Source organism: Schistocerca piceifrons, chromosome 2 (genome assembly GCF_021461385.2).
Source record: "Schistocerca piceifrons isolate TAMUIC-IGC-003096 chromosome 2, iqSchPice1.1, whole genome shotgun sequence".
NCBI classification, from domain to species: Eukaryota; Metazoa; Arthropoda; class Insecta; order Orthoptera; family Acrididae; genus Schistocerca; species Schistocerca piceifrons.
The window spans coordinates 720011553-720028370 of NC_060139.1; the positions used below are offsets into that span (position 1 = coordinate 720011553).

At 40.0% G+C, this 16818-nt stretch overlaps 1 protein-coding gene across 1 annotated transcript in view; it reads left to right on the forward strand.

The window, feature by feature from the left end:
- LOC124776804 (DNA repair protein REV1) overlaps nucleotides 1-16818 on the forward strand; it is a 137466-nt gene that overhangs the window by 71399 nt on the left and 49249 nt on the right. The window contains exons 7-9 of the mRNA XM_047251954.1: nucleotides 4888-5006; nucleotides 5161-5728; nucleotides 11449-11575. Of these exons, the coding sequence (XP_047107910.1) occupies nucleotides 4888-5006; nucleotides 5161-5728; nucleotides 11449-11575 (814 nt within the window). The remainder of the gene's footprint in view (nucleotides 1-4887; nucleotides 5007-5160; nucleotides 5729-11448; nucleotides 11576-16818) is intronic.

Consider the following 16818-nt stretch of genomic DNA (forward strand, 5'->3'; position numbering starts at 1 on the left):
TAGCTGCTGATTTTAATATGGATATCACATGTGATAGTAGCCATGCTTCAAGATTCACTGACTTAGTAAAGAAATATGGTTTCAAATTGAATTTCTTTGAATCTACCAGAGACAATGGCCAATCAGCAACCTGTATTGGCAGTGTTCTACTAATTATGTGTATGAAGATGTGTATAAATTTTGTCTAGATCTATGTATTTCAGATCATTGTGCATTGTTCGTTGAGCTGCCACAAACAGATTGGAACATTTCACGTATAAGAACCCATATGAGCACTAACTTTAGCAAAGAAAACTTACTAATATTTAGTAAGAAGCAAAAAGAGAAAACAAGGCCTTTTGATCATTGTGACTCAGGTGATGAAAACTTTGAGAACTTCCTAAATAGTGTTCTCGGCATCTTTAATGAAACACTTCCATCTAGACTCTGCAGCAATAAAACGACAAATAAATTAAAGTGGATTACCTAGGCCATATAAATTACCAGTATAAGGAAAAGGCAACTGCACAGAGAACTAAAATGTAATAAAGATTTTGATTTCATTGAATATGTTAGACTCTATAAAACCATATTCAAAAAATTTATCAAGGCAGCAAAACAACTGGTAAATAACAGGCTAATATTAAATCATAAAAGTAAGACAATGGCTGTGTGGTCAGTCATCAAATCAGAGTTAGGTGTTAAATCCTGTAACCAAGAAATTTCAAAAATATTAACTCTGCCATTCCTATACATGTATGAGATTATTATATTTTTGTACACCAGACATGAATTATTTGAGGGAAACCATTTTGTCCATTCACATGATACTAGAAACAAAGAAAATTGTATGCTCCCTTCCCACTGCCTCAGACTGTATGCCCTGGGACCAAAATACATGGGAATGAAAATTTGTAATAAATTAAAAGGGAACAAGTTGATGCAGATGAATTTAGATCCACTTAAAAGAAAGCTGTATGAGATATTGACACTGAAATGTTATTACTCGGTAGATGAATTCATGGAGGACACACTGGAAATGTGAGTTTGATACAATGTGTTACATATTCCAAGAAATGTTGTTATACTGTTACTATTTATTGTAGTGCTATTATTTATTAGTGTAAAAATCATTGTAGCTGTATTATAAATTTTTGACATGTCTCCTATACGCAAACCAAATGGATTGCAAATTGAGATGAATAAAACACAATTCAATTCACAGTTCTTCATTATCTAGCTGGCATAGCACCACCATATATACAGCGGAACATTACATTTCTGTATGAATGAACAAGGGCAACCAACAAAGAATAGGGACAGGAAAAAATCACTTTATTTTATGGTCAAAGTTGGTGTTGTAATTTGTCAGATTCAGTTTAATATTTTTGCAAAATTCGGCTTTTTTTTTTTTCAAAATTTGCTACTGTTTATTTTACCAAATGTGGTGTTGTTTGCTAAATCTGATGTTATTTTTTGTCAGATCTGGTGTTTTTTGGAAAATTCCATGGTATTTTTGCGAAATTTGGTATTGTAGTTTGCCTATTTCAGTGCAGTTTTCATCCACCCAACAAAATTTGTTACATGAGAAGTGCACTGTCATTTTAAGATTATACAAGGCCCTCAGCCTTGAGGAAATTAGAAGTCAAATGCAGTTTTAACATTCAATAACCATCACTCAAGAATATTAGTAACATACCACCCCCAGCGCATAACATTTTTATGCAACAAAATTACAATTTTTGTGCTATCTCGTAAAAACCACTGATTCCACATTATTTTGCTAAAAACCCCTAATCTATAGTTTCTGCAAAATATTCCAATCCCTAGACATGACCGAGCGAGGTGGCGCAGTGGTTAGCACACTGGACTCGCATTCGGGAGGACGACGGTTCAATCCCGTCTCCAGCCATCCTGATTTAGGTTTTCCGTGATTTCCCTAAATCGTTTCAGGCAAATGCCGGGATGGTTCCTTTGAAAGGGCACGGCCGATTTCCTTCCCCATCCTTCCCTCACCCGAGCTTGCGCTCCGTCTCTAATGACCTCGTTGTCGACGGGACGTTAAACACTAACATCCTCCTCCTCCTCCCTAGACATGAACTGCAAAAGACATGGCTACTGATAGATGGGCTGTTAGTCTTGCTAACACAGTAGTTGCAGCCAAGTTAGTAGATTACTTGGATGCTTTTCCCGCCTTGATGGGGATAGGAAATACATGTGACAGAATGGAGTAGATAATAGTAGGCAGATGTTATGGTACAGGTCTTGCATCTAGTTCTTTCACAGGGAGTTGGGAGCAGGTGTGGATAAGGACTGACAAAGATATTGATAGATGATATTGCAGAGATGGGGTGGATGATGGGTTACCATTCTGGGAAGGATTCTGCATTCCTGGATATGACAAGATGTAGTTGTAATTGTAGCAGAGAATGTGATTCAGTTGCTCCAGTCCTGGGTAGTAGTAAGTCACAAGAGACACTCCTTTGTGGCCTGTCAGGGTGTATGTGAGAGGCGATTGGCAACTGGGGAGTCAAGGCATGAGATATCCGTTTCTGGAGACGGTGTCATTCTCCATCCTTTGTTAAATATCTTTTTTGTGAGACAACTGTCTTCTGAATTTTAAATCTGTAATAAGTCCTCATGTTCGATATCTTATTGATATCTAATGCTGTACTTCCAGTTCTAGTTCATTTCTCCCACACATCTGTATTTTCTGTTTTCTTCCTTGGCTCCTTCTCGTTTAAATTTTCAAGTCTCTGCTGTTGTTACCAGTTAATATTTGATTTTCTTCTCATTTTGCCTTGTACATTTCCTGTGCTGCAGGGTCCTTGTGTTGGCCCTACATAAGCAGTGAATAGTCTCATTTAAAGATGGCGACATTGCATCAGCAATTTCAATATTTCATTTTAACAGCATTGCTGATGTTTACACATATATGTCAGTGTATCAACAATATTGATATATTCACATGATATACCGGTACCAGTTTTTGTAATTCTACTTCCTACAATCTTTACTATGTGTTGGAGGTAAGTAATGACAGTATTTCACATACCCTTTCAAATAAATGTCACAAAACATATGTTCATCAAGTACTTGTAGTATCAGATTAAAATATGAAATTTAATAAAGAATATTAGAGACATTGTTAAAGTCTTAATGTCTGTAAATACCAGATATCATTTGAGACAACATCAAAAAATTAGAGGATGGAGCTGGAACTATTAAAGAAAAGAGCCGTTCTTTGTTAGAGTGTTTGATAGAATTATCAGGATAATCCTGTATCATAATGGATGTAGTGAACGTGCTATTAAACTGTTTCCACCAGTCAGTATCTGCATACTCTCCAAAATTAAACTTTACTGCCATCTCTGAAAGCTGCTATTCAGAAGCAAGGTAACATTAACTTTAAAGACACATATTAAATTGCTCTGCCTGTGTTTTTGGTTCCAAGGTTCAAAATTATTTTTGGATCCAAATTTATCATTGAAAGCTCTAAATAGATTAATAACATCACTGCAGAGCTTTCTGTTTCCTAAGATCGGATCTTAGTCTCCAACTGAGAACGCAAATGATTTGTCACCTGGTGTACTCCATTTTCCTCGTTGCGTGCAAAAACTGAACCCTTGACCAATATCTAGAGAAAAGAATTGATGTTTTTGAAGTGTACCTGTAATGTCTTCTCTTACGCATACCATGTGTGCTGAAAATTTCAAACGTAGTTGTTCATCATTGGGATGGAAAAAATACACATATATATAGTGTGTGTGTGTGTGTGTGTGTGTGTCAATAGTTTGCCTCAACATATTTTCAGCATCTATGTCACACAGATGATTTATTGAAGAAGAAAATTTTTCTATTAGGTCTACAACTTTGCTTCCATTTTGCAATAGACGGCAGTAGCGGCAAATGGGGTTAGGTGGTTGGTCATATGTGTAATACAATAAGGTTAGGCATCTGTAAACATAATGCCATAAAAATATTAGTCGATTTGTGATTGCATCATAAGGTTATTCTCGATTAAGTACGTCAACTCATGTACCCATTTCTCGCCATTTGCAGGAAGTTTTAATTTTCTGCTTTAACATGAAGAAATGTGTGGCTGTGTCTCTTAAAATGCTGGGTAAGACCAATGTTTTGAACACCTTAAGAACAGTGATTTTGATGTCGAGGACTGGCTTGGCAGTGGAAGACAGAATGTTTTCACAGCTACTGTAACAGATGAAGACAGTCACAGGACATCATTATCAAAAGCAACTGATGCGTTCGATCCCAGCACTGAAACACAAATGGCCCCAATACAGTGATAGACACATAAAGGTAATTTTGTAGTAGGTCAGTGCTCGACCCCATGTCGCAACACCCATCAAAATATACATGGAAAAGTTGAAATGAGAAGTCCTGTCCCTCCCGCCGTATTCTCCATATGTTGCTCTCTCTGGCTACCACCTTTTTCAGTCAGTGGCATACAGTCTGTCTGAACAGCACTTCCGATCATATGAACAAGTGCAAAATTGAATCGATTCATGGATCCCAACAAAAGACGCCCAGTTCTTCTGCCACAGGATTCATATGCTATTCGAAAGATGAGAGAATGTAGTGGCCTCCGATGGGCAATACCATGAATCATAATTTTTTGTAAGCTTTTCTCAATAAAAGCCCCAAACTTCGGGAAAAACTGGCGGAAGCGAAGTTGTAGATCTAGTATATGTAGTCCCATTTCTTCCAACTCATTTCCCTCTCCTGCCACATGAAGATACCTCTATTTTCAATAGCTATCATTTTTGCCACATCTTGTTTTTGCATATTTCCTCTGTTGCTGGGTAAGTAGAAGTTTCTCTTGCCTACGTTATCTACTGCAGCATTCTCAAAATGAGATTGACATTTATTAGTCTTGTATCATTTCAGATTCGAGCTAATGAAGCTCCTGTTGAAACAGCGAAGTTCATGGGACACGGTGTTTGTGACCATGTAACAAGATCATCGACAGTACCAATTCCTGTAGATGGCGGTGATGCAATTGCCAAGTGAGTGTCTTTGTTGTGCTTCTTTTTTGTTTTCATGCTGTGTACGTTGTGTGTTCAGTGCAGTTCACTCAAGATGTGTCTTTTATGTGGTTACAGTGTGCAGTTTTCAGGGGAAATTTACTTACACAATTTGAAAAATCATTATTTCTTTCAGGGAGGTATTAAACATCTTCAGACAAATTCAAGCGAAACCAAATGATCTCAGAGGTGTCGGCATACAAATATCTCGACTGCAGAAAAGCTTGGGATCTAAATCTGTTGAGATTTCTAAATTTTTAGCACCAAAATCAACAAGTAAAAATTCTATTAATGATTGCAGGAAACAAATTTCTATCAATGACAGTAAACCAAACAAGAATGTGTCAGTTGTAGGAAGTCCTAATCTTAATGAAGAAAACAAGATGCAGGAAAATCTCAAAGACTGTGTGGGTAAAAGAGCAGTGACCGATGTGCCTGGTGGTAAAATTGACACATACTTTAAAGAAAAAAGTAAAGGAAGCATTATCAGAAGCAGTCCTGAAATTTGCAGCAGTCCCTCATCAATATTGTCCGGTGTCGACAAGAACGTTCTTGCAGAGCTACCAGAAGATATTCAGCAAGAAATTTTGATGTATTCAAGGCATGTAACTGATGCAAAAACAAAAGATAAGCATCTTGTTTCTCCGAAATGTTCTGCAGAAGGAAAGCTAAAGGATTTATCTGTGAATGAAGAGGTGTATCAGGTACACATGAAAAACAAATTTTGGTAACCTGCTTTAATTACTGCCTTAAAATATTTGGTACATGTGTGTGTGTGTGTGTGTGTGTGTGTGTGTGTGTGTATCGGAGGAGGGACTGACTGACTGTAAGGTAAGAAATAAATATACTGTTATTTAATTACTTTATAGAATCCAGTCCATTAAAAGTGCAAAAAGAAAATAAGAAGCAAACATTAATATTTGTGCCATATCAAATTATTGTCAGTTCTACTGTTAACATAAACTATATGTATTTAAGAGAGTATATATGTTTTCAAAATTTTTGCTACTGGATGATAACTAACTCTTAACAGTTTGATCCTGTACTCGCAAACATAGTGACAGTGGATAGCATTCAAATACACTGTGCTCAGACTAGTATGGTGTAGTATGGCATTGTTGAATTTTTGTGCAGTAATTTTGTATGATCAGATTTGATATTGTGTTGTCCTTTAACTAACTGTTAATGCACTGACTTTTTCTTGCTTCTATTTATCAGGCTGCAGGAATTGTTTAACAGTACAACAAATAAATAAAGAATGACAGTTGCAGGTAGTATCAAATCATTTTAAAAAATTAACTGGATTTTCAGTCAGTGCTTGCCAGAGAATGATAATAGTTTTAAATAGGAAATATTTTCAAATGTGCTTCAAAATTTAACAGAACATTAGAAAGTGTTTCCTATGTAATACTGAAATCATTTAATATCACTTACATTTCCTCAATATATGATTATGTGCTTGACACGTCATGTGGTTTTCTGGATATGTATGTTTCAGGCTGCAAGTCTCAAGATTTGGAGTTCAGTCCTCCTATGTTACTAGGATTTTTTCCTGTCATTTATCACCTCTTTCATCTCTGACAATAATTTGTATAAGTGCAAAATTTCAAGTTTCACCATTGTTCAGGATCCATAGTAAACTGTAGGTACTTGTATGACTGGCAGTGTGTCATTTCAGATGTCAAAGAAAGGCAAGGGCTTACCAACTCCAATAGAATGTGCTTAGTAAAGCACTGTGGTGTTCAGATTAGCTTTTGAGCTGAGAACAGCTTTACTGTACCTCCACCTCTTCTAGTCTAGTACACTGCTTTTGGTACAACATAATAATCTTGTTATGGATGTATGAAATTACTACCATGTTGAAGAACCCCATATTGATGGCACAACATTAAGAGAATTGTGTGGTATTGTACAATTTGCTTTAGAATTTTGGTTTAATGAACTGACACTGATTTATCAGGATATACCCATGAAAACAAGCCTACACTGATACATTCATTATTCATTAATGCACCTCTCAACCATCTGCCATTCTCTGGAAAACTTATATATGCCTAGCATAGAAAAAAATGGAAGTGAATTATGTTCATTAGCAAACATATAATGGTGTGTAGTTGTCATCTTGACAACATAATCATAGTACTGATATAACATCAGATTTGCATCTTTTTATACAATTGTAGATAAAGACTGTTCTCTTAGGACAAATAGGGAAACATCATAATGTAACTCCTATTTCCAGCAATGTTTATTATTTATTACAATGTCTTATTGGCCATTCATACACCTTGTCAGCATCAATCTCCAGCTACAAAATTATTTGATTTAGCCATTGACCATTTTTCCAATAAATGTAACTCTGTGGAAAATGCGTTTAATGTCCAACTAACACTGTTCGCAACAAAATTCAGTGTCAGCATAAATTTTTCTTGCAAATCTAATATTGTTTTTTCTGCTGAGAGAAAGAAAATTTAAATATTAACTGTGTTTTTATTTCTTGTTACTTCTTTTACCTTGTGTTTTTGATTTTAGGAAGCTTTAATTTTTGAGTACTAGTAGTAGTGTTCCGTAGATTTCGTGTTTGTTTTGAATACAGTCCAGAGACAGTTAGTGCTTATTTTCATTGTTTCCAACAAGAAGTGTCTAATAACCACAGTTTAGTCAGCTGTCAGCCGCCTTTAGTAAATAAGCAGTCTAGTTAAAAGTTGATTACTTATCTCTCTACAGTAAATTGTTGATTTCTTAGAATGGATAGGATGTGTGACTGCTGTGTATGGATGCAGGAGGAGCTGGCTACTGTTTGCGAACAGCTGAACGTGCGGATGGCCACGTTCAGCCATCTTCAGGCTGCTGCCTCGGAGTGTAGCGGCAGAGGGGAGTCTGGTGCATCGCATGGTACACCCCAGGTGTTACATGCTTCACCCACAGTCCTTGGTGTCGAGACATCTTCGCGAGTACCGGGCGTGGTTGGGCCAACCTCTCCCCGAGGGGAGTTGCAGGTTCAACGGCAATGCACGAGGTGGAGGGCAATGTGGAGGCTGGCCATGTGGCATCGCCCGCTCTGCCTGTGAGTGGACATGTGGCTGCTCCTTCAGCAAGATTCGAGCAGGCACACAGGGGGAGGGGTTTATTAGTGATTGGGAACTCGAATGTTAGGCGAGTGATGGAGCCCCTTAGGGAAATAGCGGAATGGTTGGGAAAGAAGGCCAGTGTTCAATCTGTCTGCTTGCCGGGAGGTCTCATCCGAGATGTGGAGGAGGCCCTGCCGGTGGCGATAGAGAGCAGTGGTTGCACCCGACTGCAAATCGTTCCAATGACTCCTGCCGTCTGAGTTCAGAGGTCATCCTCAGTTCATACAGGTGAGAGGTGGAGTTGGTGAAGGCGGAAAGCCTCGCTCGCCGGCTAGAATCTGAGCTAACTATTTGTAGTGTCGTTCACAGAACCAATTGCGGTCCTCTGGTTTGGAGCCGAGTGGAAGGCTTAAACCAGAAGCTCAGACAATTCTGCTGAGATCTGGGGTGCAAATTTCTCAACCTCCGCTATCGGATAGAGAAATGTAGGGTCTCCTTGAATAGGTCAGGCGTGCACTACTTGCAGGAAGCAGCTACAAGAGTTGTGGAGTACATGTGGAATGCACATGTGGGTTTTTTAGGTTAGAGAATTCCCTCCCTAGGCCTGACAAGACACCACCTGAGACGTGACAAGGTAGCAGTAGGCAAAACGTAACAGGGAATGACAATATTAATGTGTTAATAGTAAACTGCAGGAGCGTCTATAGAAAGGTCCAGAACTGCTGTCACAATGCTCACATAGTACTTGGGATGGAAAGTTGGCTGAAACTAGATGTAGACAGTAATGAAATGCTAAACTCAGATTGGAATGTATACCACAGAGACAGGCTGGACAGTGAAGGGGGAGGCGTGTTTATAGCGATAAAAAGTGCAGTAGTGTCGAAGGAAATTGACGGAGATCGGAAGTGTGAAATTATTTGGGTGAAGGTCACGGTTAAAGCAGGTTCAAACATGGTAATTGGATGTCTCTGTAGGGCCCCTGGCTCAGCAGCTGTTGTGGCAGAACACCTGAAGGAAAATTTGGAAAATATTTCGAGTAGATTTCCCGACCATGTTATAGTTTTGGGTGGAGATTCTAATTTACCAGATATAGACTGGGAGACTCAAACGTTTGTAACGGGTGGCAGGGACAAAGAATCCAGTGAAATTTGTTGAAGTGCTTTTTCTGAAAGTACCTTGAGCAGTTAAACAGAGAACCGACTCGTGGAAATAACATATTAGACCTTTTTGGTGACAGACACAAACTATTTGAAACAGTTAACACAGAACAGGGAATCAGCAATCATAAAGTGGTTACAGCATCTGTGATCTCAGCTATAAATAGAGATATTAAAAAAAGGTAGGAAGATTTTTCTGTTTAACAAAAGTGACAAAAAGCAGATTTCGGAGTATTTGACGGCTCAACACAAAAGTTTTACCTCAAGTACAGATAGTGTCGAGGATCAGTGGACAAAGTTCAAAATCGTTGTACAGTACGCATTAGATTAGTATGTGCCAAGCAATAGCGTAAGAGATGGAAAAGAGCCACCGTGGTACAACAAACGAGTTAGAAAACTGCTACGGAAGCAAAGGGCACTTCACAGCAAACATAAACATAGCCAAAGCCTTGCAGACAAACAAAAATTATACGAAGCGAAATGTAATGTGAGGAGGGCTATGTGGGAGCCATTCAATGAGTTCGATAGTAAAGGTCAATGTGCTGACTTGGCAGAAAATCCTAAGAAATTTTGGTCTTATGTCAAAATGGTAGGTGGATCAAAACAAAAAGTCCATACACTCTGTGACGAAAATGGTATTGAAACAGAGGATGACAGGCTAAAGGCCGAAATACTAAATGTCTTTTTCCAAAGCCATTTCACAGAGGAAGAGTGCACTGTAGTTCCTTCTCTAGATTGTTGCACAGATGACAAAATGGTAGATATCAAAATAGATGACAGAGGGGTAGAAAAACAATTAAAATCGCTCAAAAGAGGAAAGGCCGCTGGACCTGATGAGATACCAGCTCAGTTTTACACAGAATACGCGAAGGAACTTGCCCCCCTTCTTGCAGCGGTGTACCGTAGGTCTCTAGAAGAGTGGAGCATTCCAAAAGATTGGAAAAGGGCACAGTATATCGAGAGGTTGTAACAATGGAAAATTGTACTGAAATGCAGGAGGATCTGCAGCAAATTGTTGCATGGTGCAGAGAATGGCAATTGAATTTCAATGTAGACAAGTGTAATGTGCTGCGAATACATAGAAAGAAAGATCCTTTATCATTTAGCTACAATATAGCAGGTCAGCAACTGGGAGCAGTTAATTCCATAAATTATCTGGGAGTAGGCATTAGGAGTGATTTAAAATGGAATGACCATATAAAATTGTCGGTAAAGCAGATGCCAGTCGGAGATTCATTGGAAGAATCCTAAGGAAATGCAGTCCGAAAACAAAGGGAGTAGGTTACAGTACACTTGTTCACCCACTGCTTGAATGCTGCTCAGCAGTGTGGGATCTGTACCAGATAGGGTTGATAGAAGAGAGAGAGAAGATCCAGTGGAGAGCAGTGTGCTTCGTTACAGGATCATTTAGTAATCACAAAAGTGTCACGGAGATGATAGATTAACTCCAGTGGAAGACTCTGCAAGAGAGATGCTCAGTAGCTCAGTATGGGCTTTTGTTGAAGTTTGGAGAACATACCTTCACGGAAGAGTCAAGCAGTATATTGCTCCCTCCTACATATATCTCGCGAAGAGACCATGAGGATAAAATCAGAGAGATTAGAGCCCACACAGAGGCATACCGACAATCTTCCTTTCCACGAACAATATGAGACTGGAATAGAAGAGAGAACCGGTAGAGGTACTCAAGGTACCTTCCACCACACACCATCAGTGGCTTGCGGAGTATGGATGTAGATGTAGATATAGATGAGGAGCTAAAGTGAACAATCATTTTCTGCAGACCATATCACCAGAAAAATTGCTGACTGAATTCAGATAACCCCTCTCATATCTCTCACTCACCTATAGTGTTCTCTCTCATTTTGGAATGAAATAATTACCTCATAAGTATCATTTCTCTGCTTTTAGAATAAAAAGTTTAATTTTTTAAAGTCAGTATTTTGAAACAAACAGAATATATAAAAGTACTCCTCTGCTGAATTAAGCACTGTCTAATTAGTTTCAGCTTTTGATATTAAGGTTCAGTCCAAAAACATAATTTCACAATCGACAAAGGATTTAAAATATTTCGATAAAATCATTTCTAGTGCAACATGCTTGGTTTGAAAATGCACTTTATTATTGTAAGTATATGTGTTTGTAATTTTTATATGTTTTTATGAGCTGTAGTGTTGTTTTTTCTCTCTTCTTCAGGTCGATCCAAATTTTCTGTCCGCTCTTCCTGATGATGTTCGCATGGAGATAGAGGAAGATTTAAAGTATCAGAAGTGTCAGCAGCAGAAAATAGATCTTGTTATCCATCCAGTTAAGGGAAATAATGGTTTGTGAAGTTCTCTGCTGTTTTTTTGTAGAAGTACACCAAAATTATTCCATCCAGTTTTTTAGGTTTTTTGTAGCAAGCAAACATTTGCTCTTAAATTTTTTTCTCTTGCTTGCTGTTGTCGCAGAATTGCAATGATGATGATGATGAAAATAGTAATACAATATATTTGTTGGCAGCAACTTGTTATTTTTGGGAGTTTGCTGGTCATCCCATATGACATTTTGTTTATTCATCATAGTTGTTATTATGACACTGTCTCACGGTACATTTCTAAGCTTTATAAATGTGAAATGTTCAGTTATTAGAGTCCATAAATGTCAAAATCTCTTCTCAAACATTTGTATGTATTTTATGTTCAAATTTTTACCTCCAGAAAAATGTTGTGTGGCAGGGAATGTAGTTAGACTATAAGAAGTACTATTGTGTACTACTTCATACACAATGGTAAGGAGAGGTGGGCTTCAGAGTGGTGCAGCGTCTGTCATCGTATTGAAGCCGGAAAGGAGCATGCATGATTAACAAACATATAATAAGAACAAACAGCAATACAGTCCAGCTATCAAAAGAACCAAACACAGGTGTCGTGCTGTGTGAGGCTCCTGTTACAAATGCACAAGCAAACTGTCAAAGACTCGCAAATACTGAAGACTGTCAAAGACTGCGACAGAGGCTGGGGTCTGTAGTTGCTGCTGGCCATCCTATATTGCAGTGGCAGCAGGCACTTGTAGTCGGAGCATTGAAGACATGACACAGTGAGCACACACCATTGGATCCACTGGGTTCCTGCACAACCTCTTATCAGTGATTGTCATAAACGTGCATTTCCTTTGCCAACTGTGAGACGCCAGTGGACAGTATCAATCTATGGTACCATATCCCTTCCGCCCACCCTCCAACCTCCTGACCCTCACCATGTAATATGGATGAAAGAACAACAAGGGAGAGGGAGGGGGCCGGGGGGGGGGGGGGGAGGAGGTGATGGCTGGATGCAACTGGCATTGAGGAGACTGCAGCCAAAGGCTGGTGCCGAGCTGCTACCCATGCCCCAGCGTATGCCCTGAGCTCTCCCAAGAACACCAGCTGAAAATTGGGCGGAGGGCATGCACCCACAATCAGAGATGGAGGAGCAAATGAAGTCGGAGGTACCTTAATGACCGCAGAGAGATTCAAGGCAACATGTGGGAAAACCACTGAGAAGAGGGGCCCATCTCCAGGCGATAATGGCTGTTGAGATGGCGATGACTGTGAAAGGGTGTCAACTTGCATTGGCTTCAGGTCCAGCATCAATGGCATGGGCCCCCTTGGAGCTGGATGCAGTGAGGCCTGCGACAGGATCATGCAATTAACATGGATGAATTTGATTCTGGTGGCATCTTAGCAATCCTCTCAGTCCCTGCAGCAGTAAAACCATAGTATGTTCAATAAGTTCTACAATGATGCCTCACTCCCAGTGCCTCTGTCTGCCATGCAGTCTGTAAAAGACTGATTTGTTAGTGTGGTAATTTGCCGGAATGGACAGAGTGGGCACCACCTCCTATGGCAGGCACAGCAAGTGAAGCAAAGTGTAGTGGCTCTGCCCATGTAACAACTGTGCTGACAATGGTCCTTCACATGGCAGGGAACAGTAGGAATACAAGAAGAGCAACAGAGCTTTATCCTCTGTATAGGAAGCATGAGCTTTATTTATCTGTTGCTTAAATGTATGTGAAGATCATTCAACTTCACCAGTGGATTGTGGAACAGCACACTCATGATGTGGTTAATGCCTTAGGTGGTGCAAAACTGTTCAAACTTGGCAGAGACAAATTGAGGTCGATTGTCAGTCACAATCACTTCAGGCAATCTCTCAAGGCAAAAGATTGACTACAAGGCCTGGGCCGTTGAACGAGCTGTAATAGTGTGCATAGGAACCATGAAGGGAAATTCGCTGAAAGCATCAACGGTGATGACCCAACTTACATTCCAGTAAGGACTCACAAAACCCAAGTGTAGACCTCGTCAAGGTGCTTGAGGTTTGGGCCATTCAAAAAATTGCTGAGGTGCAGCTGACCGATTTTCAGCATGGGCTTGGCACTGAGAAGTCAGCTGTTCAGTTTGAGCATAGACAGTGCCAAGTGTAATGACATCACGCCACCTGCTTGGTGCGAATGATGCCCCAGTGACTGTGGTGTAGCAAATGAAGCACATCAGGCTGGAGAACCAAGGAAACCACAACATGTGACCCTGCCATTATGGGTGCCGAGCAAAATGGCACATTGGTGAACTGCAAGGGTGTGCCAATGAGCAAAATATCGGCGAACCACAGAGTTACAAATTCGTCTCGCTGAACACGACCAACCAGTGCAGGTGTAGCGCAACTGAGACTGTAGATCGAGATCTGCAGCTGTGGCCTGGGCAATTTTCCAGTGATTAAGCGGAAAGCTATGGAAAGCATTTGTGTGTTGTGCATCAGTGTAGCAACAAGAAGCAAAGGACTTGTCAAATCCTGAATCAGGGCCAATGGAGAGGCGAGAAAGAGCATCTGTGTTGGCATGCTTAGAAGTAGGCTGATATAAAATCTCATATTGGTAATTTGACAAAAGAAGAGTCCACCATTGCAGCTTGTGCACTGTGTGAGTTGAGCCTGACTGAGAAAGACTAAAAAAAGATTAAAGAGGTTTATTTTCTGTCATTAAGTAAAATTTTCTGCCAAAGAGATTCTGGTTAGACTTTGTTATGCCATATACAATGGCATTTTCAATTTGCAAATAATTGAACTGAGCTTTGGTCAACAACTTTGAAGCAAAGTCTGTTGGCCTGTCAATAGAACAAAATTTATTGAAAAAAATTGCACGAGCGCCATAAAAGGAAGTGTCCACAACTACAACCACAAATTTGGCTGGGTCAAAATGAACAAGGCATTGATCACCAAGCACAACATCTTTCAACTTGCAGAACGCAGACTGACACTCTTGTGACCAAACAAAAAGAACATTCCTCCTGTGCAAGCAATGCGAAGGAGCCACAACCTGCGTGGCATTAGGAATAAACGGAATGTAGTATGATAACTTCACTAACACAGACTGCAGTTTCCATAAATTTTGTGGGAGTGAAACGTCACAGATAACAAGGAAATGTGACTGCAAAGGGTGAACAACCTGGCTGTTAATGACATGTCCTAAGGACTCAAGTTCTGTCTGAAAAAACACACATTTGTCTTTGTCACACTTGAGACCGGATGCAGACAACATTTGAAACGGAGTACGAAGATTGCTGATGTTTTCTTCAGGAATGTGATCTGAGATGATAATGTCATCTAAATAATTCAAGCAAAAAGGACCTATTGCAGTCAGTTGCTCCAGAAAGTGCTGAAATACGGCGGGTGCGGAAGTGCTACCAAATGGCAGTCTCAAAAATTTGAAAAGACCCAGATGAGTATTAAAGACAAAGACCTGTTGTGAGTACTCATCCAGATGTATTTGCAAGTAAGTGCCGTGTGAGTCAGTTTTGGAAAAGTAACGCCCAGCACCCAATTTGTCAATCGGTAATTTCGGGCACAGCAGATGTCAATGACTGACTGAGGATTCACAGTTTCCTTAAACTTGGGCTCAGTTGGAGTCTGCCAGGAGGCTTCTTTAGAATAACAGAAGCACGCGTCACTGACTGACAGTAATGGGTGTTACAACCTCATCGTCTTGCAAAGCAGTAAGTCCATGAGCAACCTGTTCTCGAAGAGCATGAAGAACAGAATGAGCTCAAACAAAATATGGCTGTGCATTGTCCTTCATTGCAACATGAGCAACAAAATTATTGGCTTTGCCTAAACCCTCAGAAGACAAATCCTGAAATTCTGCGCATAACTTAACAACACTGTCTGGAGGATCAAAGGAAGTAACAGAAAGTACATTGTCCTGAATGACTAATCCAAACGCCTAATACTAACAAATCAAAAGAGTCTAGATCAAAAATATTAGCACTGTCCAAGGAGCAAAACAGTGTTAATGGCACTGTATTTGTCAGATTTTGGAAAGTTGCAAGAAGTCTAAAAGTGCCCAAGACAGGAATGTCTTGGCTGTTATACCCCATGAATGTATGGCGTGAGGTGCACAACTTAAGTTTGTCAAGCAATTGATGACTGAAACTTCTTGGCAGACTAAAACTGTGTGCCGGACCGAGACTCGAACTTAGGACCTTTGCCTTTCGCGGGCAAGTCCTCTACCAACTGAGCTACCCAAGCACGACTCATGCCCTGTCCTCACAGCTTTACTTCTGCCAGTACCTCATCTCCTTAAAGCTGTGGGGACAGGTCGTGAGTCATGCTTGGGTAGCTCAGATGGTAGAGCACTTGCCTGTGAAAGGCAAAGGTCCCGAGTTCAAGTCTCAGTCCAGCACACTGTTTTAATCTGCCAGGAAGTTTCTTATCAGCGCACACAGAGTGAAAATCTCGTTCTGAATTCATGACTGCTTGAACAAAGTCACTGAAGCTCTAGTGTCAAGTTGCAAATGGACTGATTGTCCAGCAATGGTAAGAGATACAAAAAGTTTATTGTCCTTACATAGCACTGCAGGAAAACCTTTCCTAATGGCCATTACACTGTTTTTTGCACTAGTGACACTTTTGGGCTTTGAAAACACACTACACACTGTTTGTGAGTTAGATTTATTTGAAGGAGTTGCAGAAGGCTGTGCCTTACATTTCTGTAAGCACACAGACTGTACGTGACCCCATTTAAAAAAAAAAAAAAAAAAAGGCAAGTTGCTTCATGCCAAGGGCAAAATCGGTGATCACATGCAGTATCACACTGAGGGCATGACTTCAATCATTGTGCCAAATGTGACACTAGTTTACATGAAAACTGTGGTTGTGACCATCCGTGTCACAAGGCATATTTGTCTTGTCTATCTACAGAACAAACAGTTGCTACCTCATAACTTTCTGCTGCATTTCCTCAGGTATCTTGTCAACCAAGAATCTGCAGAACCTGTTGAAGGTAATGTTCTGGGTATGTCGAGATTTAACTACGTTGTGCATGATCACATCACGAATCATTGAATCACTGTAGTATCTGCCACAGTCACATTTGAATCTGCACTGCCTAGTAAGGCCCTGCAATTCATTTACCCACTGAAGGTGTGTATGTCCTTGTTGCTTACGCAACCTAAAGAATTTGTAACAGGCAGCTGCCACTTGCACTCTGTCCTCATAATACTATGTAAGCGCCTGTAATAGTTCCTCATCTTTGCATGTTCTGGGTGCGAGG